At 47.8% G+C, this 12,510-nt stretch overlaps 1 protein-coding gene across 1 annotated transcript in view; it reads left to right on the top strand.

The window, feature by feature from the left end:
* VWF (von Willebrand factor) overlaps positions 1 to 12,510 on the top strand; it is a 137,639-nt gene that overhangs the window by 69,775 nt on the left and 55,354 nt on the right. Inside the window, exons 19-22 of the mRNA XM_047066718.1 lie at positions 5,300 to 5,403; positions 6,697 to 6,835; positions 9,173 to 9,307; positions 11,495 to 11,641. Of these exons, the coding sequence (XP_046922674.1) occupies positions 5,300 to 5,403; positions 6,697 to 6,835; positions 9,173 to 9,307; positions 11,495 to 11,641 (525 nt within the window). The remainder of the gene's footprint in view (positions 1 to 5,299; positions 5,404 to 6,696; positions 6,836 to 9,172; positions 9,308 to 11,494; positions 11,642 to 12,510) is intronic.

Raw genomic sequence — 12,510 nt, 5'->3', positions numbered from 1 at the left:
CATTCTTTCTCTGAGCCTCAGTTGCCTCATCTGTGACATGGGCACATAATTGCTGTTATGGGCCCAAAGGGGTTATAGGTGAAAGGGCTACAGAATTGTAGGGATAGCTTTAACTCTTTTCAGAAATAACCGAGGCGCAGTCTCAGAGGCTCTGCTCACCTCCTGCTTTCCACAGGAGAGATCCATAAAGGTCCTGTTTTCTTAAAATTTCCATCTGTTGTGGACCAAAGCTTTTGTAAATACAATAGAAAAGAATGATCAGAAAAAAAGAAACAAAAAGTAATGACATGCAAAATATGAGTCCCTCCCCCATTTTTATTAGATTCCACAGATGATGTATTACTCAATTGCCATATGATTTTCCAAACACCTACCCAGTTTGTGTATTTGCATCATCATAGACCCATACTGGCCCTGGACTGGGCTTTGAGCAGCACTGCTCTGGGTTGAAGATTGCCTCTCCCCTTACAGGGCATCTCCACTGTAAGGCCAGCAGCAACTGTCTGAAAATGTTGGGAACAGGTTGGGAGTCCCCCTCTCTGTAGTTTGTTTCAGGCTTGGCACCTGCTTACAGCCAGGTTTTCTGGGCCATATTACCAGTCCTGGTACATATGCCTCCTTGCATGGAACAAAGTGTGTGTGTGGGGGGTTGTTTTTTATAAGTGGTCAACGCCCTGGTAAATGGTATGGAAAAGACATTGGATTGGAGTCCCATACTTCCAGGTGTGAATACTGGCTCCTGAGATTTACTCAGCTCTAAAACTGGGTTAAAGGGCTGTTAGGAGGACTGGGGGTGACAGTGACAGGGACATGGAAGTTGCTTAGTAAGTAGTAGTTTAATGACCACTGTTATAAGAAGTTTGTGGGGGAAAACCGTGAATCCTACTGTGAACAGAGAGATATGCTGTAGGAAGTTAGCACACAATGGAAGCAATTCTAAGACCTCTGTATCCACACCCAGAGGCCCACTAGATCAGTAAAATAAGGATGTTGCACTGGAAAGATTCCCGTCTTTTTCTTTAGTTGAGAAATTCTGGAGTGAACTTCTTGCCTTTGTCAGAATGTTCCTCACTGTCACAGCAAGGTGGCAGCAGAGCACAACCCACTGCCCAGCTCCCTCCTTCCAGCCCCAAGGTAGTAGTAATTCTCTCCTCTCCAGGAACACCATCCAGTGGTAGAGTGAGGAGGAGCCCTAAAGACCCAGGATTTCAACCTTCTATCCCCCAGGAGTCTGAGCAAAGATAGGAACCGTTGAAGGCTGGAAATCCTCGTCTCCTGAGTCCTAGACTGGGCTCCTTCAGCCCTACTTGCCTCCCTCCCTCCCGTGAGGTGGTCTTGGAAAGTTTGGCACCCCCATCTGGGAGACGCTCACTTATCCTCCAAAATCTAGTAGTTACACTTTCCAAGCTGGTACCTAGTTCTGCTAGTAGGAAACCTCTTGGTAGCTGGGAAGCATGTTCATTTCCCTGGTCCTTTGATGCCTGGCTTTATCACTGGCCCAATAGGAAGGCTCAAAAGACTCTGGCATTGCTTTTTGAAATGCAGAGCTTGGCTCTGGGGCCCGTTCAGGGTCAGCCTCACATGTGGGCACTGTATATCCTATGAGATGTCATTTTAAAAGGCCCAAGAAAGCCATTCTGTCTCAAAAATATCTCCTCCTACTCCTTATGCGATTTGTCACCTAATTAGGCTTACTGAAGTATGAGGAGCATGAATTCATTCTGGCTAACAAGCAGGGGTTTTAGAAAAGCATACGGCCTTATAAATCCTCATAGGAAGCCATTCACGCCTTAGTATGAATTATTTAATCAGATTCTTTCCTCCTAGCCAAACATGTAGTTGAATTCAGCTGCACTGATCTGGAGGTATTAATGGGAACAAAAGAGAGAGAGTTGGAAGGCAAAAAAAGATTTTGGAGCATGGGTCTGTATGGTGTTTATGTATGAGGGTTGGGTCAGGGAAGATGAAGCCTTTTCAGAGAAGAGTGACAAAATCACTTATTTTCTGCTTCATAATTTTTCTTGTGGCTGACCAAGACCTAGTACCATGTTCTTGGCATGAGCCATTCTTACTCAGGATGTCCCAAGTTGATGGATAGTGACAATGATTTCTGCTTGTTTGCTTCTAAAGTCTTGGCCGTTTGTCAACTTTATCTTATTATCCTCTGGCGTCCCAGAGGGACAAACACAAGGCAGAGATGGTTCTCTTCATTAAAAAAAATTTTTTTTAACATTTATTCATTTTTGAGAGACAGAGTGTGAGCAGGGGAGGGGCAGAGAGAGAGGAAGATGCAGAAACCAAAGCAGGCTCCAGGCTCTGAGCTGTCAGCACAGAGCCTGATGCGGGGCTTGAACTCACAAACTGTGAGATCATGACCTAAGCTGAAGTTGGATGCTCAGTTGACAGAGCCACCCAGGTGCCCCGGGTTCTTGTCATTTTAAATACGATGTTCAAGTGAGTTTCCACAAAGTCCAGTTAGGGACCACTATCCTGGCTTACCCTACGTGTCTGAGCAGTCCTCATCTTGATCTTGTTCATCCCCTGAGTTGTGCCTTTATCTCTCTATCTCTAGGGATTTCTTTAATGCTTTAGGACTCTCTGGGTGTTTTTTTGCTGGGCTGGTGTTATTTGATCTCTCCCAAGTCAGAGCTGGTACTGAGGTGTGGCACGAGAACCCTCTCCTTTCCTTTTAAGGTTATGCTTTGTCCCCTCTCCAGCTGTGACTCATGAATCTAACCCCACACCTCTGTTGTTTTTATAGCAGTCCCCATCCAGTATGAAGGTCCTATTTTAATCCTGTAATCCATCAGTAAGTCAGGGCGGAGAGAGCCATATGGCTTGTCAGTGAGAGTGCAAAAGGAGGAAGGGGGCACTTGTGGCTTTATCTCATGACCAAGCTGGGGTTTGAATTTACGTCCATTGCAGGAGGGCTGGGACTCACCCCTGGGCCAGGGGAGGGGCTACCTGAGCCATGGGGGTGCAAGACTCTTTGTCAATGGGCTGAATATCCTGGAGAGAGGTAGAAACATCCAGCATGCAGACCAAGAGGCATGGGAGCCCTCCAGCCAGCCTGCTCAAAGGCAGAGGGGCAGTGCACGTTCTGCTGAGGTGGGGTGAGGTGAGCAGGGCTCTGCTTCCTGGAATCCACCTCTGTGCATCCTCATCACTTTTGTCTCACATTACGTTTCCAACAAGGAGACTTACTGTCTGGTCTCCGTCAGCTGTAGGTGTGGGTGTTGGAGAGCATGTCAAGCTTCCCCAGTAAATGTATCGGTCTTTCTTAGAGTAGCCATTAGGTGGCAGGCCTCGGACTTAAGTTAGAAGTGATGACGCTTTGAGGGGGGGATGTGAGAATGAACCCTAATTGTGATAGTTTCTGAAGGCTGTGGTAGAGAGACATTTGTCGCCTCCTCCCTGATCCTGCCAAGCTGTCATCTTCCCTACTGGGTGCCTAAGCTCCTTGTCTTCCAATAACAGGGCTTGGCTGACCTGCCTCTTCCTCATACTCTGTGCTCCCACCCTCCCCCTTCACTTAGGTCTTGAGGACTTGGGGTTGGGTGAAGGTGGTGGTTAATTGGAGGTTATTCTTCTGATCCTGTTCTAACACACACACACACACACACACACACACACACACACACACACTACTTTAGCCTATGGTCCCCAACATGAAAACTCTTTGTTTAGGCCAGGACTGCCCCATTCCCAGGGCTTTGTTCAGTTCCAAGCCCAGGGAACTCAGGCTTGTCTGGGGAGTAACTGGAACTCATGGATCCTGAACCAGGAACTTCTCACCCCTTAGGTATCTCTGGAACCAATGTGCTGTGGTCCTTTCACCTGAAGGTGACCCATGGCTCTTTTAGATTACCCATAGCCCACACCACAGCAGACATCCAGGGCTGTCCTACGGGGCTGGGACAGAAGCATATCTACGTGCTGGGGTCAGAGTAGGTTTGGAGAGTTCCTTCTGAGCCCACTGTGGCCAGTGGGTCTTAGTTCTTTCTTCCCTCTGACCCCTACAGGCCTGAGGAGTACAACATGTTCACATAGTACTTTCTTCCTGGGTTAAGGGCAGGGAAACAGAGCATACCCCCATGGAGGGTGTATCAGAATTCCAGGGGACTAGGCGAAGAGCAGGTATGTGGGGCTTGAGCAAGCCCCAGACTCTGGCTTTGGTCCATCCCTGTCTATGGGCAGTATGCAGCCTTCATCTCCAGGGGCTAAATGCATTTAAGTTCTATTAAACATATTTTCCATCATTTCCACTGTAAACATAATATATGCTTATTGATGAACATGTGGAAAAAAATTTAAAAACCAAAAAAGAAAATAAAAATCCCCTATTTCTCTGTCTCAGGCTTCTATCTGGATGGAACTCCTGTATTTCCTTCTAGTCTTTTTGTGGCATATTTTGGATTGTGTGTGTGTGTGTGTGTGTGCGCGTGTGTGTATGTATATGTGTGTGTGTATATATATACATATATATATATATATATATATATATGGACTGTATGTAAGTACAGTCTTTCCTTGTTTTAAAAATTAATAGTGTCAGTGTCAGTATTTCTCACATCATATAGGAGTTTTCCAAAGGGCCATTTTTTTTTTTTTTTTTTTTTTTTTTTTTTTTTAATTTTTTTTTTTTTCAACGTTTATTTATTTTTGGGACAGAGAGAGACAGAGCATGAACGGGGGAGGGGCAGAGAGAGAGGGAGACACAGAATCGGAAACAGGCTCCAGGCTCTGAGCCATCAGCCCAGAGCCCGACGCGGGGCTCGAACTCACGGACCGCGAGATCGTGACCTGGCTGAAGTCGGACGCTTAACCGACTGCGCCACCCAGGCGCCCCCCAAAGGGCCATTTTAATAGCTACAAAGGATACCATTATCTGGGGATTCCTTAATGGAGTTAATCATTTTCCTGTTGTTGAACAGTTGGTTGTTTCCATATTTTGCAATGATAAATGATTCTACATTAACCTTTGTCCATAAGCCTGTTTGGTTTGGAGACATCCTCTGTGTGGTGTTACTGGGTCTAAGGAGATGCAAATCCGAGGGCTTCTGCCACATGTTACTACAGAGTCTTTGCCACTGTCCCAGCAGGGTGTGAGGGCAGAGGGTGGTCGGAGTGTCTCTAGCTGAGCTGGGGGGATCAGTGTGTGGATGGGGGCCCGTGTTTGCCGAGACCCAGCCTGGGTGGGCATGGGTTCCCTGGACTGGCCTGTGGCCAAGGCCATCTTCTCAGCAGGGCCTACATCACTCATTATGGCCCCTAAGACATTTGGATTCCTTTCCCTTAGGTCCGGCATGAAAACAGATGTGTGGCCCTGGAAAGGTGTCCCTGCTTCCACCAAGGCAGAGAATACGCCCCAGGAGAAACGGTGAAAATTGACTGCAACACTTGGTGAGGCCCTGGGAGAGGCTTTCCTGGGGCCTGCGCCTTTGGGGTGGGGTGAGCGGGAGTGGGGTCGCAGTGGCTGACGTGACCACAGGACTCTGGCACTTGCCTCCAGCACCCTGTGGGAACATGGTTGTTCTTTTCCTTTTCTCTGTGTCTCTGTTTCTCGAACTACAAAGTGGGGAGAATCTTTATCCTCTCCTGTGCTCACCCTGCATCGACCCTGTCCTGGAGAGTAGTGTTTCCAAGAGGGACTTTGGCCTATGACTTTGGTCATGGCATGTGTGACCAAGCTGCCAAAAGGCATGGACTTTGGAGGGTCCTTCCCTGGCCTTATACTGCCCCCTAAGCATTCTGCAAGTGTGCGTGGCATGGCTGGTTCTCTTCTTCCTTCTCTGTGCCCCCCATTCACTAGCCCTTTTCTCTGTTCACTCACCCTGCCTGTGACAGCTTTAGAGGAAGGTCCCCAGGAACAGAGGCAGGAAGGGCTGGGACCCGGAAGGCGCTTAGCTGTCTTTTGGGCCTGAGGTCTGAGCTTACCACCTCTGACGCACAGAGTGGGCTCTCTGATGTCAGCTCTGGTTATGGGGTGGGGTGGGGGGATGAGCGTTGTGGTAGTGGACACATCACTGTGGATTGAAACATAGCTCTGTACACACAAAACCTCTCCTGGCAGAAGTTCACGGTTGATCACTATTTTCCCAACTCAGAACTTTCCTGCCGTTGTGTCTTTCTCTCCCTGCTAGTGTCAGAAGGCTCTCAACTTCAGTGTCTCTGTTCTGTAGAGACCCCATGGCCACTCTCAGGCATCTTCCAGGGAGGCTGAACCTCAGCAGATCCATAGCAGGTGGTCTACAGAGGAACTGGGCTTCTTCCCTTGGCTGCCCATCACCTCGGATGACCTGTTTCCCTCTTTGCCTCACTTCCCCCTTGAAGCAGGAGGGCAGCATGGCCTTCCCTTTCTCCCCCTTGGCCCTGTGCTCTAAAAATGTGACAGTTTATGGGGCGCCTGGCTGGCTCAGTTGGAAAAGCATGCGACTCTTGATCTTGGGGCCATGAGTTTGAGCCCACATTGGGCATGAAGCTGACTTAAAAGAAATATGACAGTTTATGACTGCAAACTGCCCTTCCCCATCCCACCCCACAGGCAGCCGGTCCTCCACTTCTAGAGGCTTCCTGGAGGGTTGGGTGGCACCCCAGAGTGATCTGCATTCTTTCATTGTCTTTCATTCCCCAGGGCCCAGAAGGGCCCCTCACACCACAGTACCCACTGGTCATCCTGGCCATTATTATTCCTAGTGTCTGTCGGGACCGGAAGTGGAACTGCACGGACCACGTGTGTGACGCCACGTGCTCTGCCATCGGCATGGCGCACTACCTCACCTTCGACGGGCTCAAATATCTGTTCCCTGGAGAGTGCCAGTATGTTCTGGTGCAGGTGAGAGCGAGGGAGGGAGGGCCTGCTATCTGTCTCCAGGAGGCACTGGGAGATGCTGACTGCCCTTTGGGGGTTTCCAGATCAGATTCTACTGTTCTGTCTGTAGAAACAGCTCTGGGGCTGGTTTCCACTGGAGCAATTTTCCAGCCCCTAAAAGAGGTGCCTGAAACCCAGAGCCGTGGCCCATCTTCCTTCAGCTTACATGGAGACGTACAAGAATAGGGCAGAAGCTCATTTGTTGACTGGGAGTGGTGTGGGGGCAAGGCTACCACCAGCCTAAGGTAGTACCAAAATGGAATTAAAAAAACACATCTGTTCTTTTTGGCAGGCACAGCCTCGATCAGGATGCGCAGTGGGGAGGGCGGGATCCCAGGCTGGATCGAGCCCCTCTCACCCTCACCACCAGTGCCCTGGTGGGCGGCCCAGAACAGGGGGCTGGTTGGAGTGATCCCTGGAGTTGGCTTCCCACCCTATGATCCTATTGCGTTCTCTACCATTTCCATTTCTAACCTAGTGCAATTCAGAAAGGGCATCACAGAAAAGTCATACTGCCCAGGAAATCCTAGGTGGTGAGTGAGGGCACCAGCCTCTCTGCCTTTCTCTCCCCACTGGGTGGATTCCTGTAAACTTCTTTTGCTGGTTGACACCAAAGTGAGTAAGCAAGGAGGTATAAGTGCTTTTCTCATGAGGGATGACACAGCTCGACTCTGTGAAGCTTTAAACAAATGTGGTCTCACTGTCTCCATTCTCAGGAGGAGGAGTAGGGACTTGGTGTGGTCTGAAGGGAGGACCACAAACTGGTAGGAGCTTCAGCCTCAGAGACAGAGCTGCAGGGCCCGTGAGTCAGGCAGTGAGGGTACCTGTAGAGCATGCTGGGAGTGGGGCAGAACGAGCAGCAGCACTGAGAGGCTGTGCACAGGGCATGCTGGGAGTGAGCAGTGGCACCAACTAATGGAGCCTCCTACCTCCCATGACCCAGTCTGGCCCCAGAGAGGCATGCAGTGTGCTAGAGAGACAGGGCATGCACATGATAACATGGTTTTACTGACACTTAGGAACCTGGGGTGTATCCCCCTCTGGAGCATTCCTACAGATTACATATGGCAGATCGTCTTTTGATTATCTGCCTCCTAACCTTGGTAACAAAAGATGAGGTGACACCAGCTCTGGCATTCAACCACCCATCCAGTATCAAATGCAAATGTGCATCCAGAAAACATGACTAGACTGATTCCGCGCAATGAGAAGCAGCTGGTCAGATCCACTGCTCCCCGGCTTTCCCTGCCCAGGCAGAGCTTTCCCAAGCGGGCCAGTTTTAGTGTCCCTTTCAAATTGTCCCCCTTTGTGGGTTGCTTGTCTTCCATCACAGCCAGTTCTGTTGTCTCCTTCTGATACGTTGTCCCAGATCCTCCCCTTTCTCCCTTCTTTGGGAGGTATCATCAAGACTTAACTCTTTTTAGCAAAATCTCAGCTGGTGACAAGAACCATTTATAAAGCACCTGTACCTTTGTTCCCTCTTTTGTCCTTCACCATCCCATTGACTCAACATAGATCCATTTAACCTAACAATCCCCACTAAGTTGGCTGATCCTGTGTTTTAGAGGGGCCGATTGTGTGTGTCTGTGTCTGTGTGTGTGTGCGGGCGTGTCAGAGAGGTAAGTGACTTGCTCAGTGTATCCAATAACTGGCAGAGCAAGGCTCACACCTAATTTTTCTGTCTTTTTTTTTCTCCTACCATACCACAGCTATAGCCACCATGGGGAGGTATTTGCTAGAAGTGTGTCCCCTTTTTGTTAATTTTCTACGAAATTGCCGGCAAGGACCAGCACTCCGTCATCCTCTATTCCCAGCCAGAGGTGGTAGTTTGGCATCTGTGGAGCTGTGTCAGACAACCTCTGGTTATGTTTCTGAGCCAGCAGTCCAGAGGGATTCAGCTAGAATTTAGAGCCACAAAGTGCCATGTGGTCAAACTGTCCTAGTTAGCTGGGTGAGACTAAGCACTAACAGGTTCTAGGTAGGGGTATTTAGGCTGATGTGTTCAGCAAAGCATATCACGTGCCACTTCTCCCTCTCCCCTCCCCCTCTCCCTGCTTCTCTACCTTGTGCTCACTGACTCTGGTTCATAGGTAATGGCTGAAGATGACACACCTGTCCCTTCTCCCCCTAAAGTCATTCTCTCTCCCTCTCTCATTCCCTCTCTCTCTGTCTCACACACGCCCATGCATGGACACGGTAACATCCTTTAACACATATCCTTCGATGGTCTGAGATGGTGAGATGCCAATATTCTGATCTGGGGAGAGGTAGCAGGGATAATATTTCTCTCCCTTTCCCCAGGATTACTGTGGCAGTAACCCTGGCACCTTCCGGATCCTGGTGGCGAATGAGGGGTGCAGCTACCCGTCAGTGAAATGCAAGAAGCGGATCACCATCCTGGTGGGAGGAGGCGAGATTGAACTGTTTGATGGGGAGGTGAGTGCCAGCCTCATCCCCTCTACGCTCACACCCCTCTGTTCTTCTGTCAGCTGATTAAGAGCATGTATCAAGCGCTGTTTAGAACTTGTGTGACAGAATATCGTACAGTGAGCATGAGGTAGAGCCGTATCGTCTGACCTTCATATATTCTATGAGAAGAACAAGTTGCAGGTGACCATGGATAACACGATCCCATTTTAGTAAAATAAAGTTCAGATATGTGAGTGGACATAAATGTGGGACTGTATCCACAAAAGTGTAGGAAGAATCAGGAGGGTGGGGTGGAGATTGGAGGGCAGGAGGCCTTTCCCTTTCATATACATATGTATGTGTGTGTATATATTTATGAAATATATAGATAGGAATATATATACACACACCACATATACACACATGTACACACATACTAATGTATACATATATGTACCTATATATGTGCATATGCACACGCATATGTAGTGTATAGACATAAATATCATGTATACACATATCATATGCATACACATCATATATACACACGCACACATACACACATATACATAATATATACATATATACATATCTGTCATATGATATACGTGGGTATCATTACTACACAATACATATATGTATACATATATAATATATATGCACACATGTACATATAATATATATACATATCATATATGCACTAAAATATATAGATATATATTATATTTACACATACTTAAACATTTATTTTGGGAAGTAATGATGTTTTGGGGATTTTTACTGTATGTTTTTCAGTTCTTTTCAGATAAAATCTTTTCAAAAGAGTTCAAAAGAGCAGTGAACATATTTAGTCCTTGTATACTAAGAGTTTATGAAGTGGTTCTCAGAAGAGTACAGAAGAACCACCTGGCATCTGATTTAAGATCCTGATCCCGGGGTCCACCCTGAGATTCTCATAGGTCTGAGAGGGACCCCAGAATCTGCATCTGGAGCTCCAGGTAGCCTGGAGACCACAGTTTTGCTTCTGTTGGTCTGAATGTCTTGTACTAGGGAGAACAGGGCCTGGACTCAAACCTGTCCTGGTATCATCATTTTATTCCATGGTCTCAGCCCGCATCCCTCACTTCTTGGGAACATGCACCACCGATATCAGGAGATGGGGAGTGAATTCCCCATTACTGGCTGTGGGTCAGCAGTGTCAACTCTGTGTCAAAGGACAGATGACAATGGTGATGTCGAATAGGAGGTGAGCACTTATGATGAGCTCTGCACGTGTGTGTCACGAAGGAGAACCTTGGCAAAGGGTGACAGGTGCTTCGCAACTACTTCAGTTTTATGAATTAGATAGTCAGCCAAGCACGCTGAGCTGGGCTCTGAGGGCTCGCACAGGCAACAGTTCTGCCAAGTCTAGGGTCCAGGTTGGAGTCCTTCTGGAAACTGAAATCCATGATTCCTGCCACCATCGCTGAGCTTTTCAGTCTCTCTGTTCTCTGTCAGCTGACTCCTGGTGACAGGGACTCTGGGGAGCAGGAGATGGGGGAAGGAAAGGGAAGAGTCTAGTGCTCATTTATATAAACGGATAGATTTTTAAATGAATTGCCTAGAGATATTTAAAATCATTGCCATGGTTTTTTAAAAATTTTTTAATGCTTATTTTTGAGAGAGAGAGACAGAGTGCAAGTGGGGAGGGGGAGAAAGAGAAAGGGAGACATAGAATCTGAAGCAGGCTCCAGGCTCAGAGCTGTCAGCACAGAGCCTAACACGGGGCTCGAACTCATAAATCATGAGATCACGACCTGAGCGGAAGTCGGACGCTCAACCGACTGAGCCACCCAGGCGCCCCTAAAATCATTGCCATGTTAAAACCTGATTAGGAGACCTCGTGCATTTAATGATCAAGTATAAAAAATTATTTTTGTGAGGTGATGGATATCTTCCACTGGTAGGTTTCATTGTATTTTTGATCTTATAATTACGATTTTGCTGCCATCTCTGCTATGATCCCTGAGTCATAGGATTCTTGGCCAGTGATAGGCAAGACTGATGCAGAAACATCCAGGCAGGGTGTAGGTCCCAAAAGGGCATGCTCTGGTGGGGCAAATGCCCAGGTGGGGCAAATGACTTGTAGTTCTGGAGACAGGCAGAGGTGTGGGGTGGAGGGGGTCTCTCATGTCTGCCCTTCACTCCCTCTTCTCGTGCTTTGTCATCCTTCAGGTGAATGTGATGAAGCCCATGATGGATGAGACCCACTTTGAGGTGGTGGAGTCTGGTCACTATGTCATTCTGCTGCTGGGCAAGGCCCTTTCTGTGATCTGGGACCACCGCCTGAGCATCTCCGTGGCTCTGAAGCAGACATACCAGGTTAGTGGCTCTTCTCTGTTTCCTCTTGGTCTCGTCTGTGACTTGCTGTTTGTACCTTTCTCAGCTTTCTGAGCAGCAGCCCACTGGCCCTGCCCACTGCCACGGGGGAAAGTGGCTGGTCATCTCATCTGGCCTCCTTTCCCAGACAAATAAGACCACTGATTCAAGGTGTAGAGTCAGCCTTGGCTGTTTCTGGAAACCAGCTGCATGTAGGAAGGACTGTGGCTGGCCCCAACCCAGCAAACCATTCCTTGAATGGCCTTGCTAGGCATGCAGTTTATATCCCCCAAAGAAGGAAGTGAAAGATGAGGCAATAGCTTTTCTTAAGGTTTCTTGACCTAAAGAGGCATACTGATCACACGCCATATTGTTAAAACACTGTGAAACATTCTGGGGTGTTGCCTTGCCATTTGAACCATAGACCAGTACATTCTGAGAGCTATTTGTAGAACTGCTGACAGCCTAGTTTAGAGAAAGTTACGCCATTTGTGTCCAGGTTCCAACAGTTTGTTTGGACTTTGTTTTTCTAACCGGCAAGTGTGGGACAAGTACTCTGTCTACTCTGGTGGCTGATTTAGCCTCAGTAGCATCTCTGACAGCACCATTCATTTCGGCTGTACTGAAGTGAGGCTGCACTGCCCTTATTTCCTGTGGTGCCCACTCTACTTCCTGAACACAGTAACAATTCACTCATTCATTTATTCAACAAATCCTTACTAAGCTCTATTATGTATCAAGCCCTGTTCTAGGCACTGTGGCTACAGCAGGGAAAAAATTAGATATGTATATGCACGTATGTATATAAATATGGGTATGAATATGTGTATGTATATGTGTATGTGTGTACGTGTGTGTGTGTGTGTGTATGT

This window comes from Lynx rufus, unplaced genomic scaffold (genome assembly GCF_022079265.1).
Source record: "Lynx rufus isolate CCGP_SWC_20201006 ecotype Redwood Valley unplaced genomic scaffold, mLynRuf1.p SCAF_7, whole genome shotgun sequence".
NCBI classification, from domain to species: Eukaryota; Metazoa; Chordata; class Mammalia; order Carnivora; family Felidae; genus Lynx; species Lynx rufus.
Note: the sequence above shows the minus strand (reverse complement) of the source record. Positions and strands in the feature narration are given on the sequence as shown.